The sequence below is a fragment of the Crocodylus porosus genome, unplaced genomic scaffold (genome assembly GCF_001723895.1).
Source record: "Crocodylus porosus isolate Cpor-Errol unplaced genomic scaffold, CroPor_comp1, whole genome shotgun sequence".
NCBI lineage: Eukaryota > Metazoa > Chordata > Crocodylia > Crocodylidae > Crocodylus > Crocodylus porosus.
In genome coordinates this window covers 101,435,857-101,463,581 of record NW_017728943.1, presented here as the reverse complement: position 1 = coordinate 101,463,581, position 27,725 = coordinate 101,435,857, and the positions used below count along the sequence as shown (strand labels likewise).

The following is a 27,725-nucleotide window of genomic DNA, read 5'->3' as shown; positions in this document are numbered from 1 at the left end:
TTTTATGCTGATACTTCATTTGGCTTGATACAAAAGTCAGAAGACAGAAATATACAAATGCTTGAGTATTTTATAAAAACTAGAGTTCGTATGGTTTTGTAACAGCAGCCAGTCATATTAATGTAAAATAGTCACGATATTTTTTTTTTAAGTAAAAAAGTGCAAGGCACTTCAAGAACATGAAGTATCACCTACCACTGTGACAGCAGGAAAGTCACACAACCACTGTAGGTTTTGACATTGTGCATTGTTTGCTTAAATAAAAATTCATAAGGGCCCAGACTGCACATAGCACATGAGCAGTCTCATTGATTTCAGGGGGAAGAGGCTGCAGAGATGCAGCAGTTGGCCCACATTATTACAGGCAGCACAATCAGGCCTAAAAACAGGTATTCTTCCACACCACAAGTGAAGCAGACAGGGACACAGCATTCATTTTTTTTGCTTTGCTTTTTGAAAAAACTCTCTTAGGTCATGATCCCACAATGTGCCATCCATGCTGAACTGAATGAGAGCACAGAGTTTTTTGGCACTGCAAAAGATCAGGTCCTTGTCCATTATGCAATATTATTAAAGTTGTGTCATGCGGTGTATTTCTCCTCGCCTCGTTTTTCAGTTTTGTGGTAGTGAGTATAATCATTATACAGTTCCTTAAAGACTTCCCTTACGCCAGGCTGTAGGGATGCACTTAAGAACTTGATATCACTTTCAATGCAAAGGTCTAGGATGTGATACAATCCCTCTGTTAGATGTTTCTTTACTTCTGGGTGCAAGGTAACCTATGAAAAGAACAAAAAAAAACTATTAATTTTTTCCTACTCTCCATAGTGAGTATACCTCATTATAGTAAAATCCTGACATGACAGAATCCTACTCTATCAGCCCATCCAGAATGGTTCATTAAACACAGCATGAAGTATAAGCCAACAAAAATTCTTTTCTCAGACTGATTTACAACATAGGAGCCATGTGTAATCACACATGTTAAAATGCAGATACATGCTGTTTCACTTGCAGTGAAGTACAGGTAAAGACACACCCGTCAGAAAACTTAGCAACCTAAAAGCTATGATAAGCATACCCTAAGATATTCCCTGGAACATATTTCCCAGAAGAATTTGTACTCATCTTTCATGATCAGGAATCTGTACAACATATATCAGATGCAGGCTGCACAAACTCGGGGACCAGCCCATCTGTTAGATCGTTTCAGCATTTAAAAGGAGGTGGCATGCTTTGCCTTTTCCAGTTTAATAACATGCTAGTTATCCAGGCAGTTTTATCAAAGGATTTTAAGTGTGCTTCATTCCATTCTGAGATTCAACCTAAAAAGGAGGAGCGGCCCACAGAGATTAAATGGCTTGTTCAAGGTCATGTAGCAAATAAAGGCAGAACTGGGAATTCAGCTGAAAGCTCTTGACTCAGTCCCTTGCTCTAGTCACATGCACGCTGTCTTCTCCCAACTGGCATAACCCCTACAGCGAGGAGTGTCAGTGCCGACTTTAGGCAAACCAGAGCACACCCTATGCTCACAACCCACTCACTACAATATAACTGCCTGAGGCAGAGCTAACCTCTTGGATTATTTTTGCCACATGTCCCATCTCTGCTAAACACCAAGATTAGCTCCATGGCCCTGTACCTGTGCCTGCATGCACCGAGTTATGGAAACTGCATTAAAAACCTGTCTTTAAAAATATTCCTGTTCCTGAGGCAACTAATAAACCTGTCACTGGTGAAAAGAACTCCTCAGAGTGACAAGTTGATTTTTCTACCCTAAAGTCACAGGGCACTGGAGGGGAGGGGGCTGATTTCCCCTGCCAGGGATAAGGAGCCAAATGATTGCTGCAGAGGGAGTGGTACAAAACTCCTGTGTTACTACAAACATGGGCAAGATCAGTCTTGCTAAAAGCACATGGATCTGTATTTGACTTAATGGCTTGTACCCTCTCGCATCACATATGAAAATGGGCTCCAGCCCTATATAGCTCTATCCCTGCTCTCTGATGTAGCTTCCCCTTAGCACTTTGGCCCTCTCTACATATTGCAGGTATTTTGCAATTAACTGGCTAATTGTGCAAGTATGTCAAGACCAGCTACATATGCAACGTACTGACCACACAATAAAAAGCTTCAATGAGCTATAAAGTTAGACTTCAGACATGTGTACTAACTTTATAGCTGGTTGCTACTGAGCTTTAGTTTGCATGTGTAGTAGGGTTTTCCCTGTGGCTGGGGAGGGACACGTGTGCCTTCTATAATGTGGAGCCCATTCCCCTCCCCTTCTGATATGCATCAGTCCTCACCAATTTAATAGTCAAATAGGAACTGATCCTTTTGTAACATTCTGATCTCTCTGTTCCACAGGAGATTAAAGACTTACTTGTCTCATGCTTAGTTATCCTGTCCATATGTTAATCCCCAAACCACCCATTAGTGTAATCAGTAAACTTATTAGACATAGCACCAGGAAGTAAAAGCCTCAAGAGACCGTACACAGTAGTACGCCACCAAACAAGAACCTTTATCATTTAACATTAGTGCCTGTTTTACTTTTTCAGATACCTAATTTCTGAAATATTCAATGGTTTTGTAACAAGTGACCATAATTGCTGAGAGCAGATTTTAAAGAGGCAGGTCTAAAGATGGTTAAAGAGTCCATACCATGGGAGTGGGTGGGGGCTATTCTTTGCTGAATAAAGTTACATTCTATATATGAAAAACTACTTAAAAACACATAATGCAGCCATGCCCACCTAATTCTCCTATTCTTTCTGTTGCTATTTCAATACTTATCTTTCTGCTTTCCATCTACACCCTCACCTTTGCAAGTGGAAAAGTAGTTGGAGTCTTTTAAATCCCACCTTCCTGGTAGTGGATTGTATTAAGTATACGGTTACACTTAAAATACAACCTAATACAGAGGCAATGTGTAGGGGAGCCACAGCAGGGGCACATACCCCTCCTCCCCCCCCAACAAGGCCACTGCCCACACCTGAGAGAGCTTGCCAGCTCCAGCCCTACCACCAATGCCAGTGCCTGCAGGTGCCCGCCCCAGACTTGGGAGGCACCAGTTGCCCATGACCTAATAATACCTTAAGTGGTGTCAAAGATGGCAAGATCCAATGACCAGAATCCTTTTTAATATTTCTATACATGTAAATAAATATTTTACCATTAAGATGATTCCAAAATATTTGGATTCTCTGCACTGTAGTTAGGTTTCTAAAATATAATTCATATAATCCTTTTAAATGTTCAACATATTTACATATCATCGCAGTCATCCTAATAAGATGAAATTCAGTAAGATACTTTATGTCCCTGTCCATCCAGAGATCCCAACGCACTTTATTAACAGGAATTAAGTCTCACTGCTCCCCCAAGAGGTAGGCAAGAAGTACAAAAGAAAAAATATCCCAATCAGTGTCAGTCGAACAGCTATTTAGCAGCAACAATTTCAGAGAACACAAAGTGTCACTTTACTCTTGGACGCAGTAGACATGGTTCCTTATCTGTTGAGGATAATAGAATAAATCATAGAGAAGTGGGGCTAGAAGGGAATTCCAAAGGGCATCTAGTCCAAATCCCTGCCTGAGGCAGGGTCATCCCTATTCAAACTATCCCATGCAAACCATCATCTAAATGATGCATAAGACTACTGTGAGCCCTTATACAACACAGACCTAACACCTGCTACAGGCAAAGAATGGGAACCACAGCAGCAAATGTCCTGCTTCTATGAAATGCTGCCAGTATATGTTCAAGAGATCCCAGGTAGAGGGCCACACCCCTTGCTCCAAAGGAAGGCAAAACCCCCCACAGTCCATATCAACCTGACCATGAAGTCAAATTCCTTCCTGATCCCAAATATGGTAACCAGTCTGACCCTGAGTAGAGGGGCAAGACCTTCTAGCCAGGAAACTGGCTTTGGTCCCAGCAGAAGTATTGGCACACCCCAGTCAAAGTCCCCAGCCTTGGCTGCTGCCAATACCCAGAGTCTCTGGGAAGGCTTAGAAACATCTTAACACATATCAGAATGGGAGGTGGGAACAGGAGCAACCAGCAAAGCCCAGAAGCATGGGAAATACCCATAGTATAACATGGGTATAGCTATGCCTAAATCATCCCCAACCAGTGCCTGTCCAACCTAGTCTTGAGCACCTCCAGGGACAGAGAGTCTACAACTTCCCTAGCCAGTCTATTCCACTGTCTCACTATTCTAGTAGTGAAGAAGTTTTTTTTTTTCCAGATATCCAACTTTTGTTGCAACTTCAAGTCTTCGGTCCACATCCTCCTCTCTGCAGTAAAAGAGAAAACATGCTTTCCATTTTATTTATGGCAGCCCTTCAAGTATTTGAAGACTGCTATCATGTCTCCTCTTAAGCATCTTTTCTGCAAGTTGAACAAGCCTAGCTTCTTCAGTCTTGCCTCATATGACTTCCTTTCCAAGCCCTTAATCATCTTTGTTGCCTGCCTCTGGACCCTCTCTAACTTCTCCACATCCTTTTTAAAATATGGGATGAGGCCTAACCAGTGTTGAATATAAAGGCGGTATCACCTCCCATGTCTTGCATCTAATGCTTCTATTGATGCATTTCTAGCATAAACACACTCAACAATTTTCTGGTGTGTACAAGATTATATAAGACTGTCTCAGACTGATTCTTATCTAGCACCTGTCCTCCCAAAGCTAGGAGGGCCTATTCTTTCAAAATGAAATGGATTTTGCTGGGGCAAAGAGGAGAATCAGTTTGTACCTTAGGGAAGATCAAGGCATCAGCTGACAGAGACAAAGCTATAAAAAAGGGTCACAGGAAACTGGTTTGGAATGAAGCTTAGAATATGGAGACAGAGCCCTGCCCCAACCCCCAAAAAGGCAGACTATGCATCTAAAAGTTACCTGCTGCAGTGCCAAGCATATAGTTGCCTGAATCTCAGAATAGAATTTAGAGCTCTGAGGCACTGAGGCTCCCTATAAGATGCAGAGTTAAGTGCTGCGCAACGGGGTCTGTGACACCTGGTAGGGGTGTACAAAACAGGCCATATTTAATTCGGATTCGGCCCGAATCAAGGACAGCAATTCGATTCATTGACTTGGATCATTGTCCTGATTTGATTCAGCCAAACCTGAATCTGAAGATTCAATGTAGATTCAGAGAATCAGCAATTCGGCCATAGACACAGCTTTAAATGTTTTTTCTACATACCTCAAGGTACCAGGCATGGCTCGTGAATGCTGATGGAGCATGCCACAGGAGCGTGGGGGGGACCTCCTGCATGCTCGGCAGCGAACCCGGAAGTGCAGTGGAAGTGGACAACCACCCTGCATCCCCCCAGCTCAGCAGATGGCCACAGGGGTACCCTGGGGGACCCCCCCACACCCAAGAGGCACCAGTCGCTGAGCGGGGGGAGGGGAGGAGGGTGGTCCCCTGCATGCTCTCCAGTGGACCCAGAAGTGGACTGGAAGTGCTTCTGGTCCACTTTCAGGTCTGCTGCTGAGTGTGCTGGGGACCCTACCACACTCCCATGGGACGCTCCATCTGCCCCACCATCTCAGCATTGGCAAGCTACCTGGTACCTTGAGGTATGTAAAAAAAATTTAAAGTTGTATCTATGTCCGAATCATTGAATATTTCCAAATCTCTCCAAATTGATTCGGAGAGATTAAAGGTTCTCCTGATTCGATTTGGATTCAGCCGCCAAATCGGGCCACATCTTGGCCAGATCGAATCAGCGAACAAAGCTCTGCACAGCCCTAACAGCCAGCACATTAAGCAGGCAGCTGCCTGAAGTCAGTTCAGCCAGTGGGCAGCTGCCTAGTACTGGAGCTATACTTTAATGCACAGATTGCTTCAATTGCAAAACAAATAGCCCTAGATGCCCAGCATCTGTTCCTCCAAAGACGTTGAAGCTCTTCAACAATAACAAAAGCACAGCTGGTAGTTCCTGACTGGGTTTAGCCATAAGCTAGGCACTGAACTGCTCAGTCAGGTCAGGAACGGCTGTAGGAAGGCGCAGCAGTGCATCTCAAGATGCTCAGAGAGCTTCCATTGGAAAACTGAAGTGCTTGTACTGTTCAGGATAAAACAGGATGAGACAGCAGCTGAGCAGGGGTTGTCAGGATTGTACTTTTGGACTCTGGCACCACAATTCCACTTAAGCTCCCTGTTGGATGCCTGAAGCCTTCCTTGGACCTGGACTAAGATCTTCAAAGGGGCTATAGAACCTTGTGCCTACCTGCAACAATCTTGGTCATGGTTACTACTAGACAAGAGGAAGACGGTACTATTATTCACAGGCTGCATCTCCAGTGGGTTTCTCTTCATCTTCGGGCTGACCACCCAGACATACCACTAACATGTGAGCAATGCTTGTTCCAGCCCTGCTTTTCTTTCTTTTGATACAAGTAACAGCCCCTGGCATTTCTGCTGTCAATTAATCCTTCCCTTTTTGTTCTTCCTCATACATAGATCTACCAGGTCTGACTGGAAGGGGTAGGAGACAGTAGGAAAAAAATCAGGGGAAAGAGGGGAAGGGGAGAGGAAGGAACATGATTACAAAAAGCAAGGACTCAGCAAGCTATTAAGTCCCAACAAAGATTTGGAAATGGGCAGAGCTGCTGCCAGACAGAAGGCTACTGCAGTTACTGGAGATACAGGCAGGGCAGGCATGCTGCAGAGGTATGCAGGCAGAATTCTGAGTGGCAGCCTGGTCACTGCAATTCAAGTGGCAGCAAGCACTCAGCTTACCCTAGTTAGTCCTACTGGGGGAAAGGATGCACAGGACAGGAGCAGCTGGATTTATCACCCTACTTACAGTCCTTAATGTCACCATCTCCAGTCACTCCAAACCTATCTTTACATCAAGGTTATTGCTGGGAAAGATTCAGGCTGCACACCTCGAGGAAACTATGATGAACATTTTAACATAACTTTTGTGGGGGGTTGACAAAACTACAGTGGGCTGTTCAGTTAACTAAAGGCTTGGCACACTCTGTAGCTGATGCTTAAAACTATCCTAGTGTTAAAAAACACAGCAACACTTTGCAACATGACACTGGTGTTGGGACTTGCTTTAAGTGGCAGGCATATGAAATGGCACCTGCTGAACTGAGCTGGACAGGAAGTGGATTTGGCCATGGAACAACTGTGGAGATCACTGACCTTCAAGCAGCTGCTCCAGACAGTGGGGTGCCTGCTGCAGAAACAGGAACTGAAATCTCTGAACAGAAACCAAGCCCAACAGGACAAACTTCACCTCCTCTGCCCCAGCCCCTCTTGCTATTTCTAGGCAGGAAAGGAGATCAGAACCATAGAGGAGCATGGAGAGGACAGAAGTAGGCCAAAACTATCTAGCTAAAGGGCTTGAGCTTGGCCTCCTGATTCTGTCCACAGCACAAGAAAAGAATTAGGAACCAGCACAAGACACAAAAACTACTAAGGGCACGTCTCAGACTTGGGCCATGAACACAAGAGTGAATCAGCTTTTATGGCGAGTCAAGCTGCCCCATTTTAAAAAGGGATGAATAAGCAACAAAAACCTTGGGGGGCTGGGACTCCACCACTTTCAAGAGTGACTAATTTGCCCCTGCACAAACTAGGAGCAATTTTCTCATGCTTCCCCATGCCTGTTTCCAAACACCCAGTTTGTTCAGTCCTCACACATATAAGTGCACAGCCTACTCATTTGCACACAGCTGCCATGTGTATTTTATGCTTGGTTTATGCCTCAGTCTTTGCCTCTGCAGTTACAGGCTCATAGCCTCACAACACATCAGTGCAGCTCAGGAACAACCACTATAGCATGCGACTTTGGCCTATAGCATGTGACGTATATGTGACTATAACACAAATGTCACTATAGCATGTGACAGCTTCTGTGATAACAGGCTGCTGCAAACCCTCTGGCTTCAGCAGAGTCCTAGTCTTGCCTATGAGTATCTCTCTTTGATTTATAGCAGAGGTATCAAACTCCTCCAGCCCAGCGGCCAGGTGAGTGGGGCAGAGCCAGTTCATGGGCTGGACTGGACCCAGACCAAGCCTACAATTTGGATCCAGAGGCGGCGCTGCATGCGCTTGTGTCCCTGAGCAGTCATGCTGCACAGCCCTGGAACTGCCATTGTGGGCTGTGCTGTACAGCTCTGGTGCCCTAGAGCAGCCGCAGCATGCAATGCGGACACTATGGGGCTGTATTGCATGCGGTGGCTACTCTGGGATGACAGCTGGGACAGTCGTTGCATGTGAGGCCGACTGACACACCCATGTGGGTCACTTTGAGACTGGGCACCGAATGATACAGCTCTGTGGGCTGTACTTTTGACATTTGTGATTTATAGAATCACAGGATTGGAAGGAAAGCCCCAGGTCATTTAGTGCAACCGACTGCCCAGATGTAGGATGTGGTGGGTACTCCCATGCTGTTTCAGCCAGACACCTATCCAATCTTCTCTCAAAAACTTTGAGTGAAGATGATTTCATGAAGCTTGTTAGACGGTTCTACTGTTCTAACAATCAGAAACATTTATCCTCAGATTTAATCTAAATCTGTTTTGCTGCAGTTTAAACCCACTGTTTCATGTCCTATATCCTGTGGCAAATGGGAATAGTATTTGAAATACATCCCCCACCAAGTTCCTTTTCTCTCAACTAAACACATGCAGTTTTTTCAACCTTTTTCTGTATGGGCTACATTCTAATCACTTCCTCATCTCCTCCTCAATATTGTAGCTTGCCTCTGAATCCTCTCCAATTTCTCTGCATCTTTGTAAAAACGTGCACAAATTAGCCAGCACCAACTGAAATGCCAGTATCACTTCCAAGTCCTTCATATATTACGTTGGTTAATGCAACCTAAAATTACATTTTGCAACTGCATCCCATTGCTGACTCATGCTGAGCTTGCAATCCACCAAAACCTCTAGCCCCTTTTTGGCAGTGCTATTGCCTACACCAACTGTCCCTCACTGTGTATTCGGTTGTGCCTTCTTAGGGGTAGCATCTTGCATTTTTCATTGTCAAATCTGTTGTCTGTATCTCACTTCTCTCTAATTTATCCCTACAGCCAAGTTAACAATAAAAAAGTTAAATGGCACCAGACCTAGAACACAGTCCCCTGAGCTCACCACTTAACATTCCCAGCTATTCTGACATCTATCCAAGTGCACTTACTCTTTGTTTGTGGTTATTCAGCCCATTATGTACCCACCTAACAGTAATTCCATCTTTCCCCACATTTATTGGTTATGCCTGAGCCAACATGGAAGAGTGAGTTTTTTCCTCAATAACTTTTTCGGGTTTGCTTTATCAAAGGAACAAAGGTGCTGTGCACTCGCAGAGAGAATCGCTGAGTAAGTAACATCAGTTTGGGAAGATTAGAGCCACAGTTTGGATCCCAAGTGCATGAAAAAGTATATTAGAAGAACAAAGTAATTTTGTAAACATAGGTTGTTTTTCAAGGAGATATTATTTCAAGAACTGTGTTTAAATTACCCCTAATTTAGAGCACTGAGCAGCCCTGTGTGCCCAGGAGGGGCGATACTCTGGATCTGAAAGAACTAGAACTTTACTAAGTCCTCAAAACAGATGAATGTATATTACCTTCTGCAGTTCAGTCACATATTTGGCTACTATGAAGGGAGAAAACACTGTGAACTGCTCTGTTTTTGCAGCAATATAGTCATACATCCTTTCCACCAAGCGTGCACATTTCAACACAACTCCAAATTCATCCATGCTCCCTGAAAAAGAAATCAAATTGTGGTTCAAAGTTTGAGTCAAAAACAAAACAAAATTAATTCAATGAATCTTTTTAAACAAACAAAACTCACTCATTACATGCAACAACACAAGCCAGCCATGGGATCTTATTTGGACTTCCAATTTTTAGCATATTTTTAAGAGAGAAGAGAAAGATGAACTAGATAAATTAGCCCACAACCAGCTCCCTGCTTCTACGGCTAACACCACTACCAAAAATCTAGCCAGTTTAAAGCTACCTCAGGTATTTCTGCACTATACTTCAGCCACCCTGTAATGCAGGGGAGACATACCTATCATGATGAATGGAAGCACTGCATGAGGCCTAGTTTACACTAGAGAGTTTGCGAGCAGAACTAAAGTTGAGTGTATTCATAACCAATGGTTCTCTGCAAAGGCAGAGCCCTTTTTTCTTCTGACAGTTAAACTACCTCTGCTGAGCAGAGTAAGGCTTGTGTTGCCACACAGCAGCTAGCATGTACATGTAAACACTGCCATGCCTTCCACCAGCTGCCATGGTTCTCTTTAACTGCTGCTCCACTTTGGACGTGGACAGCTGCCAGAAGTACTTGGGCATGTACATGCTCTGGTGGCTTAGAAGCAAGGTCTAGTGGGGCAGGGTAAAGTAAACACAGGAAAAGTTTAGTTCTGTCCTGGGCAATTATAAGCCAGCATAGGAGGGAGTGAGAAGATGCATTGTGTACCCGTTCAAAGGGTCTCAGTTACTCCTAGGAGCACAAGCTATGACATAGCTTGTGCTTACCTCTGCACATGTGGCTAGTGGCTTTGAAGACACATTATGGTACTAGGTCTTTATTTCAATGTCTACAGTTACAGTCTGCCTTGTTTTGCATTTTCTTCTCTGTGTTGCACAGGATCAGAGAAGGATAGGCCCATAAAAACAGTGGAACAGCACCTCGTTCTCCTTTCTGTCGTCCCTCATGCATGACAGAAACCACCAGCCTACTGAAACTGTTCAGGAAAGATGGAGCCGCTTTTAACATCACCTACAAGAACATCAAATGAAACAGTATCAAGCAAAACTGGATGCAGCAGAGCAAAACAAAAAAGACAGAAAGCATGATTCTGAGGTTTCCATGGTAGTTTATCTGACACCCCACAATTACAGAGAATGTATGCACTGCAAGGGAAGCTGCAGAGATTGCAAGTGCTTTGGGTCTGAGAATAATCTTTTCTGTATTCTGTGTTTCACTAGCTCCACAGCTCAATGGAGTCCTGGCCCATACTGCTACAAATGATTTGTAGTCATCATCATCCTTAAGGAATCACCCTACAGACTCAAAGCAGAGGTTGAAATTCACACTGAATTAATGCTTGCAGGAAGTAATGGATAGTGTCTGTCCTGAAACTACTGCTAGCCCAAGAAATTTACAGTCCAACAATACTTACACATCAGCAGAAGGCAGCTTGTACAAGTAGCTTCCCACTAACTTAAACCTTTAAGTGTAACATTCCCTAAGGTGCCCAATCCCCATTTTCAGAAGAGACTTTCACAGGTAGGAACCTAAATCCTACTGATCTCTACAAAGACTTCTGTTCCAAAATGTCATTTTTTAAAAATGGATCTTGACACTTTAGAAAAAGATTACCCTAATCTGATTCCAGAGGTTTGTGACAAATCTACAGTCAAACGATTCTTTAAAGTGTAAGCAGAAAACAAAAGCAAGACAGTGACTGAAGCAAGTGTCTTTTAGGATCTGGTATCTCACAAGCTTCCAGGGCTACAACCCTTCGATGAGACTGGTGCAAATACTTTTAGAACCACAAGTTTTGGGGGGTTTTTTCTTCAAGATATAGCTCAGAATTCAGGGATTTACATCTTATTTTTAAAAACATTTCTGATCACTGGCATACCCATCTTGCTTCCTCCCATCCCCACAGACCTTAGGGTGACACTGCAGGATAGAGAACAGCACTTCGTGCATTCCCAGGAATATGCTGCCATAATCCTCTGTCTTCAGATGATCCAGAGGGACTGTTAGAAGAATGTTAAACACCAGCGACACATGATGTGGGTTTGTGAGAATCTCTTCTCCTTGCCTCAGCAGGGCTGCTACTGCCTCCAGTATAGGCACAACAATGGTGGGAATCAGCAGCTGGTCCTGGCAGGCTTCTCTGCATTGCATCTACATGTGAAATTGAAGAAGAAAAAAAAAAAATAGGCTCCCCCAACACACCCTTGTACTTGAACCTGAAGGATTAATATTGATATAACTATGTGAATAAAGAGCCCCACTCACACTAGCCATTCTAAGTGCATGAATGATATTGTGTCCACACATGTCATTTCCTGCAAGCACTGCTGAGTCTGTGGACTGCTGCTGCAATCCCACAATTCCCTAGAGCAGTGGTTCTCAACTTTTTTTATACCAGGACCCATTTGTAAACATTGATGGCCAGTTCCAACCCAGTGACCCTCATTCTCGACCAACTGCCCCCTGCCCCAATGCTCCAACCCCACCAAGTGTGTGGGGGCAGTGGGGATGTGTTTGTGTATTTCTCAACTCATGGGTTGCAACCAGAAAGTGGGTCACAAGAACATGAAAGGGCCACAGACAAACTTTAAAAATGGATTCTCCTTTAAAGGAAAAAATTTGGGAAAGGTTGCTTTTCCCTTGCAGGCTGGCAGATTTCCAGCCTGCAAGGGGCTGGAACCTCCCCCTCCCTTGCCCCACACAACCACCCCCTGCCCCACACACTGGGGGACTGGGGCTAGCAGGTTGGGAGTGAAGGGGACAAGTGGGACCTGGTACAAAAAAAGGTTGAGAACCACTGCCCTAGAGAAGATTCACAACGACCATGATAAATGGTTCCTATTTGCACTCACTCATTGTGTCTATATTATTTCAAATATGTGTCCAATGGTTCTGTCCTTCATGAGCATCCACACACGTGCCATTAAGGATGGGAAAGTGGCATCATCAATAACAGCATGAGGGCATGATAGAGCTTTGCTAATCAGGCCCAAACCACTGCCAGACAAACTCAAGACCAGAGGGTCAGTTAACCCCAACGTGAGCACCAGTCTCATTGCATTAGGGTGCTGGGTAAAAAGGGCTAAGAAACTTGAACTCAGTGTGCCCTAGTTGCTAAGAAGGCTAATGGTATCCTGGGCTGTATTGGTGGGCGTGTTGCCAGTAGGTCAAGAGAAGTGATTATTCCCCTCTTCAGCACTGGTGAAGCCACATCTGGAGTACTGTGTTCAGCTGTGGGCTCCCCACTACAGAAAGGAACTGGACAAATCAGGGAGTCCAGTGGATGGCGACAGAAATGGTGAAGGGGCTGGGAGGCGACTTATGAGGAAAGACTGGGGGAACTGGGCTTATTTAGTGTACAGAAGAGGAGACTGAGAGGGGACTTAATAGCAGTCTTCATCTGCCTGAAGGGGGTTTGAAAAAGGATGGAGCTAAACTGTTCTCAGTGGTGGCAGATGATAGAACAAGGAGCAACAGTCTCAAGTTTCAGCAAGGGAAGTTTAGTTAGATATGAGGAAGAATTTTCTCACTAGAAGGGTAGGAAAACACTGGAACAGGTTACCCAGAGAGGTGGTGGAAGCTCCATCCTTGGGGGGTTTCAAAACCTGATTAGATAAAGCTTTGGCTGGGGTGATCTAGTTGGGGCTGGTCCTTCTCTAGTTGGCAGGGGGTTGGATTAGACGCCTCCTGAGGTCCCTTCCAACCCTCACTTTCTGTGATTCTATTATTTTCACGCATGCTTCTTAGTAATGTACTTAGCCTTTTTTTTTAAATTTGTTGGCTTTTTGCTTTCATACATGCCAAAACACAACAGTTCCCTTCTCCAATGAGTCTGAAAGACAGCTGTCCAGGACATAGAGAAGAGCAGCTCTCCAACCCCTCCATGCAGACTAGCAAGTCCTCCTATGTATTACAGGGAAGCTCCAGGGGATTATCTCTCTTCAAAATGATGATAACAGTAATGTACTTTGTGCTAAGGCAAAAGGATTTATCTGGAGAGATTTGTTCCAAGCAGTGGAAACAAATCATAAACCAACTCCTAAAAAATACATCATTTTTATTTATTTTTTAAAATACATTTTGTGCTTCAGACACAATAGTTGCAGGCTCAGCCAAACAAGGGGGAGATAATGAAGTTACAGCCGTGGGAGCTGCGAGATACTTACAGCCAATGCTGTGATTATCTGGGGACTGGCAAACCAGAAAGCTCTCTCTTTCTCTCCACTTAACGGGCAGCTGAGCAGCAATTTGATTAGGGTAACAGCTGACAGTACTTCCTGCAGGAAGCAAGGAGACAAGCAGTCACTGGCAGAAAATAAATATGTTTTTTTGTAGCATGGCAGAACTCTTATTAAGGAGACATAGTTTGAGGCATCTTCAAAGCCTTTATAAAGCAAAAATCCCCGTATTAGACTACATCTCTGTAAAAGCCTGAAGATTAAAAGCACCAAAAAAGGTTTTAGGAGCTGACTGGTAATCATATCCTGAACAAAGTTTATTTTAAAAGCAATTCAAGACATTAATACATTTAAAAAATAATCACACAGCAAGCCATATAGTGGCCACTGTAGGTAGTGGAAGGAAACAGAACGAATATCTGCACCTTCGGGCAACTTACTTAAGAAGTAAATTGCTTGGGAAGTCATAGAGCGCTTAAAGTGAACCAAACTGAAGGTGTGTTACCAGTGCATTTTAACCTTACAGTTCACACACATGCATTTCAATGCTTATACGCTAAGGTGACAGGCATTATATGAACCAGGTAGGAAGACTTGCATATCTCTTTAACAAAAATGACCTACTGGCTATATCTATGACAGAGATGCCTTTTCAAAATGAGCAGAACCTGGGCCAGCTTTCCCTGAGTTGTATCTGGGTATGACCCACTACTCCCAGAAAGCCCTGGACAGATGCAACATTTGAAACATGGAACAAGAACATGGAAACAAACGTGCAAGCCTGATGATCCCATGTGACACCAGATGAAGCCCTCCATAAATACCTTTTGATAAAACAGTAACTATTTAGAAGCACTTTATTTTGAAGCACTTCTGATTATGTCTGTACCCTACGGTGTTTGATGGGGAGTTTCTCCATCCCCTAACGTTCCACAGAGCTCTGCCCTCCCCCTCAACCAGTAAAGGGGGGATAGGAGATAGCAGGGTGGTCAGCCCATGAGCACTCTCCTGCGCACTAAGATATCCCTGGGGCTGGAAAGAATGATTCTTTGCACAGCTCTCCACCTCTGGAAAGGGGAAACTGGAGGCCAAGTGCATAGGAAAGCACTCACTGGCCATCTGCCATGCTCTCCTGTTGTGAGAGGAGCAGAGGAGTATAGGATGTTGGAAGACCAAACAAACCCCTATCATGCCCCCCACCTGGAGAGCAGAATGCTGCAAGCTGTCATGGTGATTTTTAAGTGCTCTGGCTGGGTTCTGTATGTCTGTCCATGCCCTGAAGCACTACAGATTTAGAGCACTTCACGGTATGCCTGTCCATGGCCTAAATCAGCTCATTTTCCAAAAGGTGGACATACCAGGCTTTTTATTTTGGTCAAAATGCTCCCAGTATTATCACTCCCAATTCAGCTCCAATGAGAAAAGAAATCAGTTGCCCTGTTTAATGTACTACTGGGTTGTGCTCAGATATCAGAAAGACAAGCCTGGGATCAGAAACTTCATGGAATGGGACGACAGGAGCACTAGTGTAACTGGGACCTCACGTAGTGCTGCTGCTTAAAAGTACCATGTCAGCCAACAATGGTCAAAGTAGAGACAACATGATGACTAGAATCAGGGGCCTCCAGTGTTTTGTTTATGCTGCACCTGTAGCAACAGTGGGAAATTTTCATGGAAAAGAGCTCCCAAACAATTGTGTCTGGTCTTAGTATCGGTTTTCCCATAGGCTGATTCACCCTGTTCACAGAAGGCTTGTGATGATCAGGGATCCTGGTTTTCCCTGATAAAAAAAGAAATAAAAATAACAAATTCTCTAATAAAACCCCCAAAATCCGTGATTAAAATGAAAAGTCCCTCATGGCCCTCCTCAATCACAGTGGCAAGCTGCTTTGTTGTGCAGCCCCACTCTTCTTTGCAGCGCTAGGTCACACCTGCTGAGCTCCAGAGGCCCTGGGGGAAGGTAGCAGGGTGGGAGTCTGAGCCTGAAGTGGGCAGCCCATGCCCATGCCCTGCACACAGATCTGGGGGGCATTTGTCCCCCCTGTCCCCAGGAGTGCATGCAGATGTGGGGAGCCAGCCCCACCCTCCCTGTCCCCTGGATAAGCTGCGCCAAGTGCCTGCTGCCCACCCCCAGCCCTGCCCAACTCCCTTACTCCCTATGGGGGCCTCAATTCCCCCTCATCCCCCCTTACCTGTGGGAGCTGCTCTCCAGGGTGCCTGGCAGCCATGTGCATATACCTGCATATAGCGCCCCCTGCCTGACAACCCTGCTCCTGCTCCTTCCCAGCCCCTTGCAGGCTAGCACCCTGCCAGCCTGCAGAGAGCTCATTACAAAACTGCAAAATCCTCAGGTTTCTCTGGTAAAATGAGAAATCTGTGTTGGCCTCCAGTAAAAGGTAAAATCTGCTCTTTTCTCCTTTTTTTCCCCCCCCATGGGAAATACAAAACTCAGATCCCTGATAATGATTAAAGTGCATGTGCAAAGCACCAGGAAAATGCTTAAGCTAATGCTGAGCAGTACAAAGATTAACAAGAATCCTACACTGCAGGAAAGCGAGGCCAGCTGATCCATGGACTGGAAAGATGAGAGAACTGGCACATTCTAACTAATACAAAAGAGGCTTACACACCCTACACAGTGTGTGACTTAAGCAAGCTAGGCAAGGCATTGATGCATTATTCTAAATCAAAAAATTCACAGAAATTAAAGCAACTTCCTAGTAATCATCTGCATAACTGGGATAAATCACTTTTCAGGGAGCGATCTAAAGATTCTCCTGGATAACACAACAGGAATGAAATAAAAGCTGCTATTGTAGCATTGAAATCAACTCAAGCATGGCTTGCAGGGAGAAATCCATGTGATTCCCAATGCCATCAGTGAGAGTCAGACTGCTAAATCTTACTGAAAGTCTCCTCCATTTCCTTCTCAGTGGATTCTGTCTGTCATCGGCATCTCCAGAGCACTCCTCATTACAGCATCTAAGCACCAGATTTAACACCATTAAAGCAACCCGTCTGTGCAGCATAATGAAAAATGCTTTTAAAGCCAAACTCCTACTTCTTACTCAGCTTATGCTCTCTGGCCTGTCTTTCCTACCACCCACTTTGTCAGACACCATACTAATTCAGTTCTTCAAGGCAGAGAAAGAAAAAAACAAGGAAAAAGGAGACAAAAAATAAGCCAAGCATTCCTTACCTGAGGATTCTGCTTCCACAGGTTGCTAACCTCAATTCCCTGGAGCACCAGCTTCATCATGGCATAAAACTCCTCAGTGGTACACCCCTCCAAGAGCTGAGTACCCAACTCTGTCAGCTGTATTTCTATATTTTGAATCACCTGGACTGTGATCCCAGAACCTGCATATTAAGACGGAAGACAAACACATTTGAATTGTTTATCAACACAGAGAACTGCCATATGTAACAGTTTTTAAATCAGTCCTTAGAATGGGACTGTGGGCCTTTACAATATTTGCCTGCAAAACAGTCTCTTCCTATTCACAACAACATGTCATTCAAAACACAGTAACCCTACTGTTTATGCCACTGTCATCATATTGATGAAATGCCTTCATTCTCATCACACCACGATGAGGCCTGTCCATGAACTATGGGAACAAGCTTATCAGGCTGCAAGATATCTGGGCTTGGGGATGAGAGTCACAAATACCACAGGTATTGAGTTGATATGCAAGATCTCTGTTAGACCATACCTCCAACATATTTAAATAAATGAATACACCTACACGTATATACATACAAGTTATGACCAGATTATATTTTCGTTTACTTAGCAATTTTTTCTCAGCTCCAAACTTGCAAGATTTTGGGTAAGAGAAACAGATATTTTAACTTCTTTAATGCCTTGCTTTTCTCCAACACTTTCCATGACAGAATCTCATAGCTTTTTAACAAAAAATCCTGTCTCCACACTAAAGCATTATACCAGTTTTGCATACAAGTAAACTGAGACAAGTAGGTGTGGAGGCAGATAGTATAAGAAGTAGCATCAGAAGTTGGTAGACATGACATCGATTCCCATGATTTAATTTCTACATCACACTGGCAACTGCAAGTGAATTCTGCAACTTTGAAGACTTGAGATACACAGCTTGAGAGACAGCTTTTGTATCTGTATATAGCAGCTGTTATACAGTCTCTCCGCATCTCTGCTAGCAAGGGCCTCAGGTAGGTTCACAACCAGATTTGCCAAGATTTTCCCCATGCAGAACTGCACTACAATTGTGCTCCTGGGCAAAGACATGTTAAGAATCAAGCAAGAAGGCAACACCAACATTCAAAAGAACATGCTGTAGAACTAAATTCAGCTAAATCCAACCTGCCCCAAAGAACGTTGCCAGTTCTGTTTAGACTACAATGAGTCTGTACAATGTCAGTGTACATTGTACTTTGAGGGAGGCAACATACCGTTAGACATTAGACCGCTGGCAATCAAAAGGACTGGGCTTCTAATACCAAATTTATCAGACTCACTGGCCATGTTCCTGTGAGGGGGAGCATGCACTTTTCAGTGTCTCAAAAGCTTTTGAGAAACCACAAAAAGCATGAGGTGCATGTGAAAAGGTACCCCACGCTGCATATTTAAAGCACGGAGGCAAAATTAGATACCAGGAACCCCTGGTATCTAAGAAAAACAGCAAAAGGGTAGGGTGGCACATGGGGCTACAGTGAGCACTGCCTGAAACGGAAGCCTGGACAGCAAGAGCCACACTCCGGCAGTCGAGCAGGCTTTGCAAGCCCAGATTAACACTGCTGCAGTCCTGGAAGGCCCCCATGATCCCAGGTAAGGATGCTGGGGCCAGCCCAGATGCTGGCTCCAGCCTCCCCTCCCCTACCTGAGACAATCTGCAGTGAGCCAGAGATCATATGCAGGGGAGTGCCTGAGGATAAGTAGCAATGGCACAAATATAAACTGCTGCTATTTGTCCCCAAGGAAACACATGTTCCTACTCATGGGAATGCGTCCACTATGTGCAAGCAAGCAAAGGCATTCACAGCTAGCATCAGCTCTGGAAATACAGGTTTCTGGCATCTCCAAAAGCCAGGCCTTCTGCTTTTTCCATTTCCTCAGCCACAAGTATGGACAATATTTATCCACCTGCATAAGGCCCTACAAGATCTCCAGATGAAAAAGTGCCAAACCATTTACTCTCAGCTCTTTACATTTGCTGTGCTTGCTTGCTTCCCTCCTCAGACCCACTTGTCTAACTTTATTCTAGCCATGCAGGTGGTCCAATAAAAGGCATCACCCCAAAAAAATCCTTGCTTCTCACATAATTGTCTGGACACAAGAACATAAGAACTGCCATTTACTAGGTCAAACCATAAATCCATCTTGCCCAGTGTCATGTGTCACACAGTGGCAGAGTGTAGATGCTGGAAAAGAGAGCGAACAGGGTCTGACCAGTTTTTTTCCACTGGCCCTCTCTCTCACTTGCAGCCTCCACCATTTAAGGTCTAGGAAGTTCTGATTCAGAGGCTATATCCCTACCTCTTGTACTCAGTAGCTAGCGATGCCCCTTTCTTCCAAGAATTTGTCAAACCTTTTTAAAATCTGGCTAAACTGTCACCTTCCACAAATCTGGTGGCAATGAGTTCAATACTTTAATTACACACTGCATGAAGAGTTTACACCACAGCTACAGCATCACTCTAACACCATCAATTTATCAAACAAACACTAGGCACGAGCAAACAAAACCAACAAAACATTTTTAAAGCATCCCTAAAAAGCCCTACAGCAAAACAGTCATTATCAGTGTGTTTTAGATTGCTGTCTCACTGGCTTGCACCACCATTTCTAAAACTTTATTATATCATTTTATAAAAGGCTTAGGGTTACATCTTCAAACCTTGATGTCCAAACTGTTGCCACAAACAATGCAGGAGGCACCAGCAGAAAGTGTCTTACTGCATGCAAAACAGGTCTCTTCCATGAAAATGCAACACACAGGCACATAAATAGCTACTGTTTCAAATAAGAGAAATCTGGGGGATAGCAGGCATGGAGGGAAGAGAGTTTTAAAGAAAAATAACTAGTATTGACACCCAAAAAATGCCTTCCAGATGAGACCACTGTCAAGTTAGATCCAAATGAGTTACCACCACTAGTTTCTCTCTGAAAGCTTCTGACGTGCTCATAAAAAAAAGCAAAAAACAGAATACTTGCAGATTTGCTAACATGACTAGACACTCAAAGAAAATAAGTTAATGTGATTTTTACCCACCCCAGTATCCCTACATTTTCTGAGAAGATAGAGAGGGGATTTTTAAAAATCCATACCAGCAAGGAGATTTTTTAAAGAGTAAAACACAGTGACAGCAGTCTCTTTTCCAGGATACAGATCTGGTACCGAGCAGAAGACAGTTAAAAACTGCAGAGCAGACCGAAGAAACTGAATATGGCCTCCTGCCAAGGCCAACTCTCTCAGTATCTGAGAGTAAAACTTTTGGTACAGTTCAGCATGGGAACACTCCCAGTGTTTGCCAAGGTCTTTAGGACTCTTTGCCTCGCTGTCCCTTTTCATAAATCTCAAATCTGCTTTCAGAAGAGTGGTGATAGAGGGTATAAATATTAAAGGCAAAGGTTGGTCTTTGGCACAGTTCCAAAGGCAGGACTCAATGGTTGCTCCTGTGTGGAGAACTGCCAACTCCAACAAAGCAGACAGCTCTTCTGTAGGTTGCTGTCCCTTTTCTTGCTGCTGCTCATGGAAGAGAGTCAGAATATGGCACAGAGTGGTCAGTGCTACGAGAAGAAGCTGCCCAGTTGCTGGATTCCAATTCTTCCTGCTCTTGCCTCTTGCTGCCTCTGCACTTGGTTTGCAGTTTGCTAGGAAAGTTGTGAACTTTTCCAAATTGAGTCTCATGCTCCACCTCCTTTCCACAGTCATCTGAAGGAAATGTTCCAGAAAGCTCTGGATCACCTGGAGAAATTCTGCCCACATAGGAGATGTCCCATCAAAGCACTTGCTAGTTGAGAAGAGAGAAGTCATGACAGCCTCAAGAACGTCACTGGCATGGAAAACCTTAAAACTGGAGTTGGCATTTCTGCCAGTCTGTAGGCACGTTAGTAGGTGGAAGCACGTACTCAGAAATTTCAGCTTACTGCAAGAGGCATTAGCCCTGGTATTGGCTACCAAGGACAGCAACAAGAGAAAACACCGGGTATGGTCTGAAGGAAAGAGACTGTCAAGTTTCAGTGCAGATAGGATCTCTAGTAGAGCTGAAAGCCTCTCTATCGTATCTTCTTCCAAGGTAACAGGGGAGCTGGTCCTTGTCAGCGTTAATATATTTTGAGCAACTTCTTCCATTGTTTTCCAGCATAAGCTGGGTTCATTCTTTAACAGTTTGTTTCCTGATGGTGCTACTAGCAAATCCAAAGTTTTGCAAGAAGAAAGAACTTCTTCATGCCATGGTATGTTATCTGTGGAGAGCAACAGAAGAGGATGATCTGCAGGGCCCTTAGCAGCCAAATGTAGCATGCCAGTGCACTGCTGAATAATGCAACTTATAAAAGCACAGTGCAGCACCCGAATTTCTGGAAAAAGAGAACTATGCAGCAAATCTCTGGACACTTTTCCAACTGTGACAGAGGACTCATGATCAGCAGGAACCTCCTGATCTTGCATGGATGATAAAGTCCTCAGGAGCATGTCAGCGAGGTACTCAACATCTCTCGGAGAAAAATACTGAACCAGGATTGTAAGGTTTGAGACTACAAGGTGCCAGTGTGCAGTGGAATAGTTGAAGGCAGTGACGGCACTGGCATTGCCATTCCAGGGCTCAGACATTCCTGTGCTCATGGTTGATCGCCCAGATTCAAGGATGAAGGCTGTCATGTTCTGTAAGGCTTGAAGATCAGCCTCAGTCTTGGAACTGCTCTGTATTAAAATCTTCTTCATTTTCTGAAGAGCAAGCAGTTCTAAGCAATATTTACTAGTTGAGAAGCAGCTGCTTGAGAGCCCCACTACTCTCTTCCAACACTGGGCATCCACAGTGGGAAGAAGGGCTGAGAAATCCCAGCTCTCCACAGCAGAATCACTAACAGCAGGAACAATGTCAGCCAGTGGACAAATGTACTTGCTGCAGTTTATATGAAGCAGAGTGTCAACCTCCACCCACGTGTAGACAAGGAGGAGAGCAGAGTCACTGGTCTTCTCTAGCCAAACGTCTGGGTTCTCTTTCTTGACAGAGCAATCCTTCAGAAGGTCCAGCAAGGGCTGGATGAGCTCTTTCTGCAGCTCACCCAGCAGACTCTGAGTGCGAAGGACCACAGGCAAAGGTGAGACATTGTCCAGACATTTCATATTGAACATAAAAGCATGCAGCACTGAACTCAAAGACAGCAGTTTTAAGGCCATGTCAGAATCCCCTTCCACATAAGGAACGATGAAAGTCCGGCACTTCTCCAGGATAAGTGACAAAATGTCCAGAATCTGGTTGGGTGGCAGCTCGAGGAGGCACTCACAAAGTTTCACTGTCAGGTCAGCAGACAAGACTGGCAGCCTCAGTTCCTCAGCAGCTGGACGACATATCACAGACAGTACCTCTTCAAAAAGCTTTGGGAACTGTCGCAGCTTGGTGTAAGTCTGAAACATGACATTAATGAGGGCCTCCTGGGGCTTTTTTGTACGGAGCTCAGAGACGTCTGCATCAACCCATGCCGAGGCCACCAGATCATCCAGATCTGGCTCTACTATCAAGTGGTTCAACGAAATCAAAGTCTTGAGGCACCGAAACCAAGCTGGGATGGAAGCCTGAGAGTGATTCACCAAGGTCTCTGCCAGCCTGCGGTAAAAATGGAACTGGATCTCCTTGTGCCGGATGCGGTCAGCAGCAATGTTGTAGATGTCGTTGCTGAGCACTAAGTTCAGGAGTTGTTCTACTGCGAGTAGCTCTGTATTCCAGACTGAAGGAGAGAGTGTCTTCCCCTCCCACTGGTCCTCCTGCAGGTAAGAAAGCCTGAGGCAGCTATAAAGCCTGGTGAACATGTGGAAGCAAAGCAGATGGTTTTCTGCCTTACAGTAAGAGTCCAAGAAAAGCTTGTAAAGTAGAGGCACTGAATTTGCTACCACGTTTCCATGGAGAGCAGACTCACAAAAACTGGTATCATTCAGCTTGTTCTGCACTGTACTGACTGGCACAAGGAGAGTTTTAAGAGCCCCTTTCTTCCTTCCTTGTAGTTCCCTTTCTTGCAGCAGCTCTTCTTTATAGGATGACAAGAGCTCAAGCTGAAATATCCCAGTCTGCAGCATGGTCTCTATGTGAGTTCGGATTTCCTTGCCCAAGTGCTGACGTACGTGGCTGTCATCTGACTGCATCCCTGTTCTGAAAATCAGCAGATGTCTCAGAAGCAGACATGCTTGAAACAAGTGGCAGGTCACTTGCCCAAACACACGGTTTGGATTGATTTGCTGCCTCTGAAGCAGGAGGTACTGAGCAAAGGCAAGCTGGAGGACATCAAACAGCTGGGAAGTCACAGCAGCTTCTGAGGTCAGCTGCTTACAGGCCAACCAAGACAACTTGCTCAGGAGGTCCACCATCAGCTCATATTTTGCTGTATAAATGATGGTGAGGGGAGGAGTGGAAAGTATGCCTCTGCAGCAGCTCAGCACTGTGCCGATGTTCACAAGGTGCCTTTGTGCACAGGACTCTGATATCCTTTTATTTATGACCTGAAGATTGGGGGGGGGGGGTAGAAGGGAGAACAAAAGGATTCAGTATCAATTTTGCACCCAGAAATAAACTTTGCAGGGACTTGGGCAGTGTCAACTTTTCTGTGCTGAACAGCTCTAGGTGGACATAGCAGCAGGCCTTAATATAAACAAGGACAAAAATCTGCCAGTGCTCACTCCCAATCCCCAGGCACAGTCTGATCCCAGCTAAGTCAGCTCATAAACTCTTCAGCACAGAAAATGTGTCTACATGCATGTATAACACCTAGCACAAGAACCCAATACCCCTCACAAGCTTTCAGTAGTAGTATAAGAGACAGTAACTGTAGTACCGCTATTGGCCTTTGGATTTAATAAAGGAATTTTTGGCTCAACTACTATGTGATCAAACAAATTTCAACACTGCACATCTGACTGGGTGTTTTCCTACTAACCAGCATATTTAAGACAGTTCCCTCTCTAAGTGACTGGAGAAAGCAAAGCCTGTATTCATTCTAGCTTGATGTTATATTAGGAAGTTTTGTCTTTCACACTGTTCTCCACAAAAATCCTCTCTCTTGCAGCAAAGTGGATAAAGACAACATATTGTCTTAAAAATTCAAAGTAATTAGGCAGTGTGTGGGGAGGGGAGGGGGGGAATAATTAGCCAGAACGTTATTTAGTGAATTATATTTCATGCATTTTGCAAGCTCTAAAACAGAGTCAGATCCAGCATCTTCCAAATTGTTTGGTTGGAATTACCTGTGCAATTGAAAAACTGAGGCTGATTTTTTTTCCATTCTTCAGGAGGTTTTGTAGTTTTCTACTATGGATAATATTATCCAGGTAGGCCCAAAGTTTTGCAACAACTTCATCCTCCAGGTCAAGTTTCTTGTTGTAAAAAGAAACCAATGTATGGCTCACCCAATCAAGTAACACCTGTAAGGTAAAAACAAAAAAAACCCCTATCATACCGCTATGTATGTGCCTCCCTGTGAAGAGGTAAGAGTAAGCACTTCACAATTAAAACACAATCCTGCATCAAAAATTACTTTAAAACCCAAATACAAAAAGAACTTGCATACTTATTCCAAGTTTCAGTACACAAATGAAGCTATTTGTATAGTTCTGGCTTCATTTTTTTGGAGTTCCAACTGTTTCAATCATTTCCCTACGCATATCACACTCTTGAAGCCTGGTAGATTGTATAAACTACAAAACTAACAAGATCCCTGGGCAAAGAACATTCAGACTGAACATAAAGATCTCATAAGCTCAACAATCACCACTATAAAATTACAAGCTCCAGAGCGCCAGTCTAACCTTTAAAGGCTTATAAAAGTCTCTAAACTTAAATGGTCTTCATATTGTAAACTCTACCCTGATCACTACAGACACAACCTGGCTCTTACAACACTTTCAGACCTACTACTAGGAAAGGAAACAGCATACAGTGTAAACCAGTGAGCCAAACAGTTCACACCTAAGAAAATCTTTGTTTGCCAATAAAGGCAAGAGAGCTCTAAACTTCTGTTAAGGGAAATAATGAAGTTTCTGAAGTTATTAAACCACTGACATGGATCTCAAGTTGCACAGAAAAGCAAAGATAAAGCCTTCAAGTCCTGTTTCCTTTTGGTATATGGATATAAAATACATATAATTCTTATTTTTTCCATCAAGAAAACACTTTTGAAATAAACACTACAAAGAGAATATTTAAACGAAAACCTTTAAAATATAATTAAATTTGATTTAAATTGTTGCTCTCTTAGCAAAATTTTTAAACATGTCTTAATTCAAACAAATTAAGACAATTAAGAAAAAAAAGAACTTGCATAAAGTTTTGTGGGCTAACATTGGTTCAAGAAAAGTGCTGTTTTTCTTACATTAAGTAATGAGCATCAGAATGCACCATCCCATCATAGATTCATAGATGCTAGGGTCAGAAGGGACTTCAAAGGATCACAGAGTCCAATCCTCTGCCAGTGGCAGGAAAAAGTGCTGGGGTCATGTGACCCCAGCCAGGTGCTTGTTCAAGAGACTACACATGTCCAAGGGACTACAAATCAGGTGAGGCAAGACACTACAAATCCCCAAAAATCAATTAATACGCTAGGCAGAGTTAAAGGAGGACTGAGGGTGTAGACTACAGGACTGAAACAGGATTCATACCTGAACATTTCATGTGTGTGTGAAAGGCCACTGCTGCCTCCAAGGAAGAATCCAAGGAGTCAATAGATGCTCTGCCCAGACACTAACAAAACTAGCAGGAAATAAGTCTCAGTCACAAATGGCTCTTCCACTCAGTCCAAAACCCCCCTCCTAGACCATGAGATAGCCATGTCACCCCATGCCAGTAATGGACCAATGAGGTAGTCTGGAAACACGTTGGGACCAGATACAGGATGAAATGAAACATGCTGGTCCAACAGTTTTGGAGACTAACGTCCTGCATTCGTTCATGAAATGGGTACTACAGCCTCTTTCCCATTCTGCCCTAACTGAAATCAAACACCTCTACATATTTTGACCCTGACTGGGCGCAAATGCCTCTAAAAGTGAGAATATGATCAGTAGTTAGTCCATATTATAGTAGGATTTTCTGCTAAAGATACTAAAAAAGGAATCCCAGGACACTAGATATTTAGTGCACATTTTGTGATGGGGATGATACAGTCTATTGGGAAATGAACTGATACCAAATTACATTAACACAGGCCATTGCAAAATCACCCCAAACCAAAATAGTAGCAGTGACCACTCACTGCTATATTGGCACTATGTCTAGAAACAAGCAGTGCATTACAGATACTTTGAATCATCAAGTTTTCAGTGACAACTTAAACAGTACCCCTTTTTCTGTATTTGACAATAAAAAAAACAAAGAAAGAAAAACAGAACAGGAACCCACTTGCTCTTTATTAGGAAGGAAGCACTGATGGGAAACCCACGCAAAGTGAGCTAGCTTGAGTTTGTCTTCCCAGGAGGTCCTGGCACTTTTCAGCTTCAAGTGAATTCCAGAATAAATGGCTGCCATGGGGACAACAGGTAGATCTGAAAGCCCAAATATGCAGAGAAATATAAAATACGTGCTTCAATAAACATTAGGCAAAGAATATCTAGGGTTACCCCTGTAGCAGTCTGGGATTGAATAACCACTGGATCTTCGCTATTTCTGGGGGGCCTGCTCAGCATCCGATGAAGCTTGTGTTATATATAGGTAACTAGCTAGATAAGTAGACAGATATATGTACAGGTTTCTCTTGCTTTATGCTGTACAGTGTTTGCACCCACTTTACAATGTAACAAATAGGGATACGTTCCAAGACCATGACTGTACTAACCCCCCAGACCCATTTCTACCACTTTTACAAGACAATTTTGGTACTCACCAACGGGCGACAGTACACACAAGCACAGGGCACTATCATAATGGGGATGACAACTACAGAAACACGTGTCGCAGACAATGAGCGAGGGGCAAAGATCCACACAGGAGACTATATGTTGGTGCACGTCACTCCCACAATGCACACTGCACAGCGCAGTTGACTGTGGGCTTCCTCCACAGGAATCACAGAACAATGAATTTACCTTGCACGTAATGAGTTTTTGGTATAAAAAGTGTCACCACATAAAAGCGAATTCACGCATACAAAGCCTGTGTGAGGTGAGGGAAACCCGTATATCCGAAGACACATGGCTGTGTACACACACATACACACGTACATATCTGTCTACATATGTATGTACACACACACGCACAATCTCTAGATACGTATGTAAAGACCCCTCAGATATACACCCCACCCCACCCTTATAAGTACACACACGCAAGCATCTATAGACAGGTACACACCCCCACCAGATACACGTACGTGCACACCCTGGCACGCACCCCACCCCCACTTCCGGTGCAGCTGCTCACCCCTCACCGCGGCCGGGCATACGCTCCCTCCTGCCACGCAGCGCCCAACGCGCGCGCACACACGTGCTTCCGGCCGCGCAGCGGCCCCTGACCCGACCACCAGCCCCGCCCCCCGCTTCCTGCCGCCAGGCCCCGCCAACCCACGGCCGCGGGCGGGGCTGGCTGCCCATTGGCCGGCAAGCTCGCGC

The 27,725-nt window shown here is 44.3% G+C and overlaps 1 protein-coding gene across 1 annotated transcript; it reads right to left on the bottom strand.

The window, feature by feature from the left end:
* Nucleotides 1-27,614, bottom strand: URB2 (URB2 ribosome biogenesis 2 homolog (S. cerevisiae)). Its single transcript, XM_019549877.1, has 10 exons — nt 27,538-27,614; nt 26,521-26,663; nt 24,372-24,548; nt 20,240-23,630; nt 17,132-17,292; nt 13,921-14,031; nt 11,663-11,905; nt 10,675-10,765; nt 9,600-9,739; nt 1-779 (listed from the first exon to the last, which is right to left on the bottom strand). The coding sequence occupies exons 2-10, from the start codon at nt 26,644-26,646 to the stop codon at nt 582-584; spliced, it is 4,638 nt and encodes a 1,545-aa protein (XP_019405422.1). The 5' UTR covers nt 26,647-26,663; nt 27,538-27,614; the 3' UTR covers nt 1-581.
* Between the last annotated feature and the right edge of the window lie 111 nt (nt 27,615-27,725).

Bases quoted from the DNA above. Each gene is read 5' to 3' on its own strand.
- URB2 (XM_019549877.1), bottom strand. From the start codon at position 26,646: ATGGCAGCCATTTATTCTGGAATTCACTTGAAGCTGAAAAGTGCCAGG. The intron at 23,631-24,371 runs GTAATTCCAACC...CCCAATCTTCAG, and splicing joins TCAGTTTTTCAATTGCACAG to GTCATAAATAAAAGGATATC. The intron at 780-9,599 runs GTAATATACATT...TTCTTTTCATAG, and splicing joins ATGTGACTGAACTGCAGAAG to GTTACCTTGCACCCAGAAGT.